Raw genomic sequence first — 13617 nt, 5'->3', positions numbered from 1 at the left:
AAGAAGAAATAAAAAATTAGTAATTGCTATTACTTACTGTCTTAAGATTAAGAAAGCCCCTGAAATTTATTCTATGTAAGAACTTGAAAGTAACAGCTACACTTAAAAGTTAAAGGTAGTTAATAACAAAAATCTTGGTTTTAAATAGGACGTAGGGAAAACAAAATCAGAACACTTACGAGATTTTAGTTCATCTAATACCAGAAGATCTTCATCAAGTTGCCTAGTTTTGACCCAGTGTTTCCATGCGTTTACACCATATGTATACTTGAAAGGAAAGCTGCATTCTGAATTGTCAGAACTATCATCATGAGACTGGTATCCTGATACAGCTTTTCTCTTGGTTCCCTATTAGTAAAACACCATTGTAAATCTCCTTTTTTTAAAAAAAAAGTCTACATCATTTCATGACTTTATGTAAGCCATCAATCAAAAAATGCAAATTAAAGAGAATATATTTTTATTCTTAGAATTGACTGGTATTCCTGAATCTGAGAATAGTTACCTATAACATGTGTTGAAATATATCTGCAGGAATGCCATATTTCTACATAAACCATTGTGTACAATAAAATTTTATTAACTTCTGCTGTGAGTCACTGATGAGAAAATAAATATATGACATAAACTAGTAATCTGAAATAAAAGGACAATAAATATTAATTTAAGATAAATTGAAGAACTTTATAATAATTCCACCATAAAGGAAATGACCACTCCTTTTCACTTTCTTGATGACACTGTTTGCTGTACAAAAGTTTTAAATTTTGACATAATCCAACTCATCTTTTTTCCTTTTGTTCCTTATGCTTTTTCTGTTATATCTAAGAAACCCAAGGTAATGAAGACTGAGGCCTATGTTTTCTTCTAAGAGTTTTTTTCTTTCTAAGAGTTTTTTAGTTCTTACATTCAGGTCTATTGACTCATTTTGAGTTAATTTTTGTGATGTGAAGTAAAAGTCCAACTACATTCTACTGCAGGGTACTCCTTTTTCATTTTCTTTCTTTTGGGGGAAATTTGTGAAAGTTTTTTTCCCCTTTTGGACATTAATTTATGTTGGAAATCAGAAATAAAGTTGATGTTAAAATATTTTTTAAAATTACACCTGTTAATTTGGCCTACCTGAATCTATTAATGTCCGAGATGTCTTCCTATGTGTTGATATGCTTAAATGAAACTGGATATAATCAACTGCATATTCCAACATCACTGATTAGTCTCATCTATACTAATAAAAAGGCAACATGCTAATTAGGGCAGACATCTTCCGGACATCCATCCGGACAAAGCCACAGCAGCTGCGAGGCCCGGGGCTCAGGCAGCCATGGGTTCAGGCCTTGCAGCCACCGCAGCCACAGCCAGCAGTGGCAGCAGCAGCGGGGTGATGGGGGCGGTGCCTTCCCCTGATCAGCCTGGTCGCCTCCTGCAGAGGGAGGCCAGACTGTGGCTTAGGCCCGCTCCCCATGGGGAGCGGGACTAAGCGGTCAGTAAGACATCCTCTGAGGGCTCCCAGACTGTGAGAGGGGTAGGCTGAAGGACACCCCCCCCTCCCCCCCCCCAGTGCACAAATTTTCATGCACCGGTCCTCTAGTCAAAAATAATGATGGAGCCCAGCTGGTGTGGCTCAGTGGTTGAGCATCAACCTATGAACCAGGAAGGTCACAATTCGATTCCCAGTTGGGGCACATGCTGAGGTTGCAAGCTCCATCCCCAGTAAGGAGTGTGCAGGAAGCAGTCGATCAATGATTCTCTCTTATCATTGATGTTTCTATGTCTCCCTATCCCTTCCTTTCTGAAATCAATAAAATTATATTTTAGAAATAATAATGATGGCCCTAGCTGGTTTGGCTCAATGGATAGAGCATTGGCCTGTGGACTAAAGGGTCCCGAGTTCGATTCCAGTCAAGGGCACATGTCTGGGTTGCGGGCTCGGTCCCCAGTAGGGGGCATGCAGGAGGCAGCCAATCAATGATTCTCTTTCATCATTGATGTTTCTATCTCTCTCTCCCTTCCTCTCTGAAATCAATAAAATATATATTTAATAATAATAATAATAATAATAATGATGATGATGATGGAAAAAACAACTCCCTAGAAAATAGTCTCAATTCCTGTCAAAGAATTGAATTTACTTGCAACTATGTCAACCTTTTATCAAGATAAAACTGAAAAAACTAAGTGGCAATAATATTTACTCTTCTTCTATGAAGTTACAATTAAATCTGAGACATTTTTATTACCTAAAAATGAAGTAATAAAGACTTTACCTCTTAAAATCTAGAAAACAAAATATCTTTCCATATTCCCAGGCACAAGTGAGCACCACTGTATCCTTACTCTATAGCTGTATAGATATATTACTATATAGAGATATTAACCAAACGCAAAAATACTATTAATTTTATACCTTTTTTTTAGATCGAGGTCTAGGCTGTTCCTCATATTCTTCCCCAAAAACAGGTGGTAATAAAAATTCATTTTCCATATCAAGCTCCTCAGCAGCTGACAAAGAAATCAGAACTTTTATTCCAAATGTAATAGCAGAGGTTTATGTTATATAACACAGCCAACAAAGAAATAGCCAAAGGATGTAAACAGGCACCTGTACATGGGAACAACCTATGCTGGGGTGGAGAATAAATGATCTTCTGTACCTAACATGGCCTATGAGTTCTGATAAAACCTGTTCAGACTCTTAACAAATATGTACAATGAATATCAACATGAAATTTTCATGTAAATCGGTATCAGAAAAATTATTATAACCTGAAATTCAATTGTAAGATCTAAATGGTCTCATACAAATCTGTTTCAATCTATTAAATCTTTCCTAAAATAAAATGCTTTACATTCAATTCAATGTGCTTATTGGTCATCAATAGATTAAGAAAATAGTGAAAGTAGAACCCATTTCTTTTATAACAAAAGACCTGATAATACTTTTTCCCTTTGAAGGTCAACTTGATTTTCAAAAGGATCTTAAGAAAGTTACTACTGATATTTTATTTAAATTTTTAAAAAATACACAAACACTTCTTTATCCTTCTCTATCTCCAAAATCTTATATAATGAATTACTTTGAGAAAGTTTTTTTTTAAGGCTCTAAAATATTCTTAAGTCCCTACAAAGCAATCCTATGAGTCATTTCAGAAGTAAACTGTTGCCCTAACTGGTGTGGCTTGGTGGAGAGAGCGTCAGCCTGCAGACTGAAGGGTCCTGGGTTCAATTTTTCTGGTCAGGGGCACATGCCCGGGTTGTGGGCTTGGTCCCAAATGGGGGGCATGCAGGAAGCAGCCCATCGATGGTTCTCTCTCATCACTGATGTTTCTATCTCTCTCTCCCTCTCTCTTCCTCTCTAAAATCAATAAAAATATATTTTTTAAAAAAGAAGTTAACTGTTGAGTTTTATTTGGGTAAAAAATAAAAGACAAATATTAACAGTAAATGCAATGACATGAACACTAAATGCCTAATGATCATAACCACAATTATGACTCCATTAACTAAATTCCATAACCATAGGTTAATATTAAAAGAATAAAATAGCACTTTGAATACCTCTTGGAAAATCTATTTCGATATCCAAGTCTGGTTCATATGGTACATCAGGCATGCTGGACTGTGTCTCTAGGTCAGAGTCCTTCAAGATATCTGAACCAATTATGTCAGTCTCAATAATTACACCTGTAATCAATACACACTGTCATTAGAAATCAAAAAAGAACTCAACAATACCTACACCTGGCAAAAGAAAGTCAGTTCATTGTAAATGCAAAACAAGAATCCTTATATTAATATGTCACAAAAGGAAAAGGTATATATAGCTATCTTGAAATTAACTACTATAAACTTTATAATTATTAGATAATCTTAAGTACACAAAAACTTTTACTCCTGTAAGTTTTTGACTGGCCCTTTTCAAAAGTTAACAGGCATGCTTTGTTAGTAAATCATCTCTGATATTCAGAGTATTTCTAAAAGCAATTTTTTTGTCAAAAGTAAAATAATGAGGACGGATAACTGCAATTTTTCAACATTTTCCCTGAATTGTGACCTAGGTTTTTCATGTCATTCAATATATACTTATAAACAACTGTCTTCTAATATTTTGATCAGTTGCTTTCAAGCGTTTTTGTATTGCAGCCCTCAGTAAGAAATGCATTTTATCTAGGTTCAGGATGGTAGTGGAAGACAGAAAGACAGACAAGCATTCATGCACACCCACACAGGAAACAAAGGTTTCACAAAATACTACTCTTTCTATAAGGGAATTTAAGCTGACATTTTGTGTGTTCACTAAAAAAATAGAAACCTGAGCCCTAGCTGGTTTGGCTCAGTGGATAAAGCATCAGCCTGCAGACTAAAGGTCCTGGGTTTGATTCTGGTCAAGGGCAAATGACCAGGTTTCAGGCTGGATCCCCAGTAGGGGGCGTGCAAGAGGCAGCTGATCAGTGATTCTCATCATTGATGTTTCTCTCTCTCTCTCTCTCTCTCTCTCTCTCTCTCTCTCTCTCTCTCTCCCCCCCCCCCTTCTTCTCTGAAATCCATAAAAATATATTTTTAAAACAATTTTTTAAAATAAAAAAAACTGGTCTCAATCCATGAAATTCATTTTTAACTCCCTAACAAAGTGCTTCAAAAATACTCACATTGTAAAATATATAGAATGTATAGTGTTTCTATTGTACTCTAAAGGTATTTAGCTCATGATTGAAACAAGACTGTTGTTACCAGAGGACTAAGGGGAAGAAATATTCTAAGAGACAGAAACATCCACAACACACTCATCGTGCTATACCATTTGGCAAGCACTGCCCTAACAGAAGTTACAATAAACCTTGGTTTAGATCATGCAAATGACATTAGTATTATCAATAAAACAAAATTGGGGATAACTATTACAAAATAAGAGTTTGGATTATTAAAGCCTACTACAAATTAGTTTTGTATCTGAGCTAGTCCATTAAAACAAGAATAATTTTTAGTTGATCATGCAAGTCAAATCCTTTTACAATTTAAAAAAGGACCCTACAAATTTCTCCTTGAAATTGGACTTCCCATAAGAGAGCACCTGGCAAGATATAGCTTGGCTCTCTTAACATAAAATACACTTCTATTACAATCTTCCCCCACTCCTACACCAAGGATTAAAATGCCCTGGAACATACTATAACAATTACAGCACTTAGTAAAAACCAACAACACACTCATCCACAAGGTGTAATACAGTGTAGCTCACTGTTGATGTTAGCAGCATTTGTTTTCCTCTCCTCTTCAGTCATCATGTCTGTCATTGTGAGCAATTCGGTATCAAGAGGATCTGAAGAAGCTTTGCTTTTTAGCTCCTCAGCTCCTGCAGGGTTCTTCTCGCTGCTGTCCACCCGGGCCGGCAGAAAAACAGGGACTGGCACCTAATTCACCAAAGTATTTACTGTTAGGTTTGCTCAACATTAAAAGGTATTTTTCTAGCCCTGGCTGGTGTGGCTCAGTTGGTTGTGCATCATCCCATGCACCAGAAGGTCACCAGTTCAATTCCCTGTCAGGGCACATGCATGGGTTGCAGGATCAATCCCCAGTAGGGGATGTGCAGGAGGGAGCTGATTGATGATTCTCTTTCACTTCAATATTTGTCTCTCTCTCTCCCTTCCTCTCTCTCTATAATCAATTTTAAAAAAATTTTTAAAAGTATTTTTCTAAAGTAAAAATTATTCTGACACATGGTCTACTTTATCATTCCACCTATAATAATAAAAGCATAATACGCTAATTAGACGGGCTGTCCTCCTGGATGTTATTCCGGACAACCTTCCAGACAACACTGGAGCTGCGAGGGAAGCCTGGGTCCTGGGTGCCTGCCGGTGGCCAGAGGAAGCCCAGGTCCCAGGGGCCAGAGGGAAGCTGGTGCCAGCAGCCAGGGGAAGGAAGCCCTACTCTTGCATGGATTTTATGCAACGGGCCTCTAGTATTGGATAAAAACCTTGAAAAGAACACCTATCAAAACTAAGATGCTGCCCTAGCTGGTTTGGCTCAGTGGATAGAGCATTGGCCCAAAGACTGAAGTGTCCCAGATTCAATTCCAGTCAAGGGCATGTACCTCAGTTGCAGGCTCGATCCCTGGCCCCAGTTGGGGCATCTGCAGGAGGCAACCAATCAATGTGTCTCTCTCTCACACTGATATTTCTTCCTCTCTCTCCCCCTCCTTTCCACTCTAATCAATGGAAAAATATCCTCAGGTGAGGATTAAAACAACAACAACAAAAACATGACTAACATGTCACCTATGACAAGAAAGCCCAGAATACAAGCAACTGCCTTTTGAAATAAAAATTAAAGAAAAATAACTTTTGAGTTATCATCAACACATCATTTCATGCAAGGATTATCAATCAGAGTTGGCAAGAGAGATTAAATATATTTCTTATCTATGGCCTGCTTATCTGCCAAGTTCTGCATTAAAATCTGAAGATATATAGATGAACAGGCAGTGCTCTTCGCACTCAAAGAATTCAGAGTACAGTTGAAAAGGCAGATATAAACCAGCAATAGTGATGCAGTAGGATTGATGTTATAATAGTACTATATATAAGAGTACTATGGGAGTATAGAAGCTAGAACCAGTACTCTGCTTGGGGAATAACAATGATTATAAGAAAAATATCTAAAATTTATTAAGCACCAGGCATTGAGTAATGCAGACATGCTGACAGGGAGAAATGGAAGCCCCCTGCTTCTCCCACCATGTATATGTATATATGTTTTATGATATGATATGTAAAATATCCTATATAATAAAAGCCTAATATGCAAATTGTCCCCTCAACCAGGAGTTCACCCAGGAGTTCGACGGAGAGTTCGACCGCTCGCTATGATGTGCGCTGACCACCAGAGGGCGGCGCGGAACATGGCGGGCATCAGTGATGAGGCACTGGCAGTAGGTGGCAGTGGAGGCACTACAAGCCCCAATGGGCTTCCAAGTGAGCCAGGCCACAGCCGCCAGGACTGAAGGGGCTGGTTGGGCTCCCCGTGGGTTCATGCAGGAGCCGGTTTGCGAGACCAGCTGGGAGAGAGCACGCTGCCCGCCAGGCTTCTGTGTGGCGCCGCTGGGTGCAGCATCTGGCCGTGCTGACTGCATCTCTGCATGGGGACTCAGGTGCTGTGACTCAGGCGGAGGGGGCACACAGGCCCCAGTGCTGCCCAGGGCCCAGAGGTCAGCTGGAAACTGCCCTTCCACACAAGACGCTCGCACTTTGATCACCGGCCAGACCTAGGGACCGCACCCATGCCCAAATTTAGTGCACCAGGCCTCTAGTATGACATATAAGCACAGAGTAGCCACCTAGAAAAATCTCCACCAGTGTTCATGTTTGGAGTAAAGATTAATGATCTAATATATTATTAACTGATATAGTATTTTTAAAAACTACCAGCAATTTTAGAGCTGGAATAACATTACAGATAATTCTACATCTTAATTTTAATGAAACCAATAGCTGTTTCCCAGGAGGCTACAATACACAAGCCCTGATATAGAGTAGTAAGTACTACAAATGATTTATAATAAAGTATAATGATATTTGATATACAACTCTAACCCATGTTTCAGTTCTAAGCCTTAAACAGCTTCACAAATATTTTTTTTAATATGAACTAATATAAAATACAATGGAAATAAAGCAAACATAGGCATCTGCTGAACTTCACTCTCAAAGATGAACATATACCCAATTCTACACAAAGCCATCACCAACAGAGATTCAAGCACAGACCTATACATAAGTTAACTGTTGAAGAAAGGCCGACTCAACCCCGTTTGCTAGCTTCACTGAAGCAGTAACTGCAACAGCACAGCTCTCCTACCTATGACTCATACATCTCACAATGGTAAATAAGTTGAATCCAACTTACTGGAACAGGAACTGTAGTGGGGACAGGAATATTCTGGCTGTACATGTGCATAGGCACTGGAATATATACAGGCACAGGGATAGGCACTGGGACATACTCTGTCTTCCAATTGTCATCTGCAAATGCAACATGCGATGAGGGAGCTCGTTAACTAGCACTGCTACAAAGCGTTCAGTGTTAAAATAATGTGGTAACAAAGAAAAACTTAAGTGTCTCAGTCCCCATTTAAAATAAATTCCCACTTTTCAGAAAATTAGGTAATTTTAAAAAAAACACTGAATAAAGTAGCTGTTGTCTTATAGGGAATACTAACAGAATTAAGAGCTTTTTTTTCATAGAAAGAAAACAACCTTTAAAAACAATATATAGTTCCTGACAACTTACAGATTCCCCCACAAAAAGATTAAATCTAAAAATCAGAATATACCTAACATTTAAATTTGATGAAAATATGTATTTGAATTATTTCATCTTATTCTGAGAAGGAAACAGCATTGCTGTTATTACAGATCACACTTAGAGATGATGATCAGAGGGAGTACTTATAACTTTAGTGGGTCTTCGCCAAAATATTTTGCCATGACATTATTTCACTGGTAACATTAATTTATATCCTAGACCTTTATCACAGATTAATTTTCATAAATGATTTAAAATAATATGTTATATTCTCAAGGAAATGTCTAAAATTCAATAGGCAAAATCAACAGAAAATGACAAAGTAAATTTATTCATAGCCTACTTTTGAGAAAACCGGGAATTTCATTAAGTGAGGTATAAATACAGGGAAGTGTATAAGTCAAATTCCCCCAAAGTTACCTGTTTGACAAGATTTGGTCTGCATGTGAGGTTTACAATAAGTAGCTTTTGTCATTGTTAAAGGTTTGCAAAGAACCGCTTTATTCTTCATCTCTTTGTTGGGTGTTGGAGAAGGGGGTGGTGCTGAACCCTACAGAGGCAAAGAGAAATATTTTATTTTATATTACTTCCTGCTGGGAATAGATAATCTGGTTTTTAGTGCCTGTGGAGGGAAGACAGTAAGAGTAAAACTAAATTGTGCTATTAATATTATGTTTACCATAGCCTTAATCTGGTAGAATCAGTTAGGATAAAAGGAATCTATCCTGGCCACTGGCAAAGCAGTAGTAATTGATCATTCTACAGATCTGCGTTACCTTCAAAGGATATCATCAGCATGTCTTTTAAAAACATAACACAGCCCTAGCCAGTTTGGCTCAGTGAATAGAGCATCAGCCTGCAGACTGAAGGGTCCCGGGTTTGATTCCGGTCAAGGGCATGTACCTTGGTTGCGGGCACATCCCCACTGGGGGTGTGCAGGAGGCAGCTGATCGATGTTTCTCTCTCATCGATGTTTCTAACTCTCTATCCCTCTCCCTTCCTTTCTGCAAAAAATCAATAAAATACATTTTAAATAAATAAATAAATAAATAAAAATGTAACACAAGCTCTAGCCGGTTTGGCTCAGTGGATAGAGTGTTGGCCTGCAGACTGAAGGGTCCCAAGTTCAATTCTGGTTAAGGGCATATGCCTGGGTTGCAGGCTCGACACCCAGTAGGGGGCGTGAAGGAAGCAGCCAATCAATGATTCTCATCATTGATATTCCTCTCTCTCCCCCCCCCTTCCTCTCTGAAATCAATAAAAATATATTTTAAAAAACCTAAAAAAAAAATAACACACCTCATTTTTAGGTACAAAACCAAGGTTATGAGTCAGAATTTTTAAAATACTTGGCTCTTAAATTTATTTGAGGAAGGAAAAAAGTTCCTGCAGTTAGTATGTCTATGATGTGATACTCTAGCTCCCTCTGTTGGATAAGCAGCTTATACATGTTACTAACTTTGAAAGGATAAGGAAGATGATTTAAAAAAATTACCAAATATATTACCAAACTTTAAGTCATATATTTCCCATGTCACAACAAATGTAATTTCAGAAACTTATAGTCTCTCAAATATTTTCACTATGTTCACTGTAGCATTATTTGCAACTGGGGAAAAAAACACAAAATTGAAAATTAGCTGAAGCTCTGTGCAAAAGGAACTAAAGATAAGGTGCTCTCCATATCACCCAATGACAGGGGGAAAACATATAGAATATTAACACACTCAGTTCACTTGTAGTTCTGTTTTACACAGTCAACCATGAACACTGAAGCTTTGCTTTAAAAGGAAATACAGGGGTAGGTTCCTGCCAGGATCTGGTCACATTTTTAACAAATCAATACATAATCTTGTTTCTGTTGAAACACTTTATATAATACATATTTCTTATATATAATAATATGCAGCATTTCTTTTTAACAGTATGATTACAGCATCTATCTACATATATAAAATCCTAATATGCAAATAGACCAAACGGCGGAACAACTGAACAACCAAACAACTGGTCGCTATGATGTGTGCTGACCACCAGGGGGTGCACGTAGAACACGGTGGGCATCAGCAGCAGGCAACAGAGCGCAGAACATGGCAGGCGTTGGCTGCAGCGGGATGGTAGAGCAGGTGAGTCGGGGCGCCAGACCAAGGCAGGGCGCCTGTCGCTGTCATTGGGGTGAGCCTCTGGTGGTTACTGAAAATGCTTTGCTCCCATGTGCTGCGGTCCCACCTGGTACTCGCACCTGCTGCCAGCACCAGCCCCACTCACACCCACTGCTGGCACCCGGCACCAGCCACGATCGCTCAGCGCCATCAGCCGGTGTGAGTGGCGGCTGCCGGCCCCGATCGCCCCTCAGGGCTTCTCTACGTCCCCCTGCTGCTGAGGGGCGATCAGGGCAGCAGCCGCTGCTCGTACCTGCTGACAGCGCTGGCCCCACTTGCACCCACTGCTGGCGCTGGCCCCAATTGCTCTGCGCTGTCAGCGGGTGTAAGTGGGGCCGGCGCCATGCCATCAGCACATGGGAGCAGCAGTGGCATGAGCGGGGCTGCTGGCAGACAGGAGACTGGGGGCCGCGGTGGGAGGGGCCAAGTAGGGGTATGGAGGATGGGCCAAGACCCGCCCCTGTGCCCATCGCAGCCTCGCAGCCCACAGTTTCTTTCAAGGTGCACAAATTTGTGCACTGGGCCCCTAGTTGCTGTATAATTGCTCCAGCGGTCATCAACTCTCAACAAACATGTATGCATGCAGTACACACATACTGGACAGTAGTACTTGCACTCATTAATGTGAGTACATATGTACACAGACCTGATGTAAATCAGGTCTGATGTAAATCAGACTCAGCATTTAAATTTTTATAAGAACATTAGCACCTTACTGTTGGCAGAGCTGCAGGATGTATACCAGGCAATGCACTGTGGGGTGAGATCTCTTGACCTTGGCACGCCCCACAGTCACCAAAGGAGAAGTGATGGAGCTTATTCTGCAGACAAGGAAGACATCAATGAGGGTGGCAGGGTGACAGCTACCTCAGAAGCTGGGCTCTGGCAACTTGCCATGTCAGCAATTTTCTCTCCAAAAATGGCTTCAAATTTTAACTAAACCTTGTCTGCCGGGCTTTTCACATCACATCTTTTAAGTGTCTTAATGTAAGGTGCAAATACAGTGGCACTTCAAATAAAGGCTTTGCTCAGGCATAGGATCACATGCTTCTGTGTCATTAACAACCTTTCCCAAGTCAAAATTCCATTCTAATATTTTGGCTGCTGTTGGGGGTCTTAAGCTGACTTTCACCATTTAATCTGATGCCTTCTTTTGCCATCTTGTCCAGGTCTTCATTAGTAGGCTTTACTGCTTTCTCTGTCAAAACTTACTCCACATCTTCTTCCTTCATGTCCCCAAAGCCTTCTCCACTTATTCGTGTATAATAGGCATTGTGTTTTTAACACTGTTCTTTTATTTTCTGTAACACCTTCAAAGACTGAAATTTTTTACACAGAGTCTGGTCAAATTTCCCAACAGTTATTCACAAAAGCATACTGATGCTGTCCTGGGCTGTGCCAACATAATCAATAACGTCACATACAGTGATTTCCAGAAGACCATCATAGTATTTTCCTTATTGGTGTTGAGAGCCTCCTCACCAGCTCTCATGAAGTGGGCCTTGAAAACGATTTCAATATGCCCTGATCAAAGAGTTGGATGAGAAAGTGTTTGGGGGCAAAAAAGACCTAAATTAAAATGGGCATTTTTGAGTTCTTACATGGCAAAATATATTATCCAATAATAATACCCTGAAAGCAAGGTTTTCATTTTAGAGGTAGTGTTCAACTTCTAGGATAAAGCAATTGTAGAATCTCAGAAAATATTTCAAACGTTTTTGGTCCCATCTCCAGTTAATAGCAGACAATTCAGCTTTTCCTCTTTGAAGTGCTCATGGACTGTGTGTGGGGGTCTGTACACCGTGAAGGTTTGTGCTTAAAATTAACCTTGGCACTGGCACACAATAGCACAATCTCTGAATGATTTAAAATCAGGAGCTTTGGATGGAGGTCACTTGTATTATATTGGTTCGTTTGCCAATGACCTTGTAAAAACAGCCAGTCTTACCAGTGCTGAAAACCTGCTTGCCCATATAACTCTTTTCCTTCATAACACGTAGGTCTTCTCCTACAGCATCCTGATATGCAAAACCCACCTGGCCTCTCGTTTAACAGTTTCACTCTATATAGTCTTAAGATGTGTGAGCTAAGAGAGCACTAGGCAGAATGAATTTAACATCTTCCTGCCCTAGGTAACATGTGAGCTAAAGTCTCACAACAGCGATGCTCACTATGCTTTTGAAATCAGGTGTAAGCTCATGAACCCACAAGTCATCACTACTCCACCTCTTCCACAGCTTCACCACACACTATACACTATAGACTTGACTTTAGCACTTAGAGTTGCTAAAGTCCTATACAGACTGATCAATTTCTTGTTCCTCTCTCTGGGTGTACCATATTGTTGATTCATGAACCCTCAACTCACAGCTAACTGACTGAAGCTCAATTAACAACATAGGAATCTCCTCCAAAAGGCACATCACAGCATTTTGGTACATAGGCCCAATAGTCGGCACTTCAGTGCTATGATCAGAGGAACTTTTAAACAGCCAAATCACCAACAAAAAGCACAAAAATATGAAAAAAATGCACTAATCATAGACTGTGAAAAGGACACTGGTGTACTATGGAATGAGAAAGACAAGAAGGTAAAGCCTCACCTTGTTCAACCTGGCAGAGGATGCATTTACACAAGTCACATTTTTCATCGCTCTGCACATGTCTGCAAGTGACCTCGAAAGTGCCATGGGCCCCTAGCTGGTTTGGCTTAGTGGATAGAGCGTCATGCAGGCTGAAAGCTCCTAGGTTCGATTCCAGTCAAGGGCACATGCCCTTGTTGTGGGCTCAATCCCCAGTAGGGGGTGTGCAGGAAGCAGCCAATCGATGATTCTCTCTCATCATTGATGTTTCCATCTTGCTCTCCTTCTCCCTACCTCTCTCAAATAAATTAAAAAATATATAAAAAACACTTACATATTTGAAATAAGGTTGGGAAGTTGCCTGATAGCTGCACAAAGATAACAAAACAGGGAGTGATCACCTTCATGTTCCTCAGCATAAATCAAGGTTCCTGATATTAAAATCAGGTAATTCAGTCCTGGCCAAGGGGCTCGTCCCATAAATCAAAAGGTTGTGGGTTTGATTCTGGTCAGGGCACATACCTAGGTTTTGGGTTCAATCCTCAGTCAGAGTGGGTGTGGGAGGCAAC

General features: G+C 39.9%; 1 protein-coding gene across 10 annotated transcripts in view; it reads right to left on the bottom strand.

Moving 5' to 3' along the window:
- The window catches only part of ZMYM2 (zinc finger MYM-type containing 2), a 163692-nt gene that overhangs the window by 31756 nt on the left and 118319 nt on the right, over positions 1-13617 (bottom strand). For 6 of the 10 annotated variants that reach the window (XR_004965691.1, XM_036296745.1, XM_036296742.1 and 3 more), the window contains 7 exons: positions 11183-11287; positions 8725-8854; positions 7906-8021; positions 5240-5411; positions 3559-3684; positions 2408-2502; positions 180-348 (listed from right to left, as the gene is read on the bottom strand). Coding sequence is in view for 9 of the 10 variants with exons in the window: in XM_036296745.1 (XP_036152638.1) it covers positions 180-348; positions 2408-2502; positions 3559-3684; positions 5240-5411; positions 7906-8021; positions 8725-8854; positions 11183-11287 (913 nt within the window). In the remaining variant the exon portion in view is untranslated. Of the gene's footprint in view, positions 1-179; positions 349-481; positions 637-2407; positions 2503-3558; positions 3685-5239; positions 5412-7905; positions 8022-8724; positions 8855-11182; positions 11288-13617 lie in introns of those variants that run through there. The other 4 variants (XM_036296743.1, XM_036296748.1, XM_036296751.1 and 1 more) reach the window with 3 other exon arrangements.

Source organism: Myotis myotis, unplaced genomic scaffold (assembly GCF_014108235.1).
Source record: "Myotis myotis isolate mMyoMyo1 unplaced genomic scaffold, mMyoMyo1.p scaffold_m19_p_3, whole genome shotgun sequence".
Classification (NCBI taxonomy): domain Eukaryota; kingdom Metazoa; phylum Chordata; class Mammalia; order Chiroptera; family Vespertilionidae; genus Myotis; species Myotis myotis.
The sequence above is the reverse complement of the archived record's forward strand: the minus strand, read 5'-3'. Positions and strand labels throughout refer to the sequence as shown.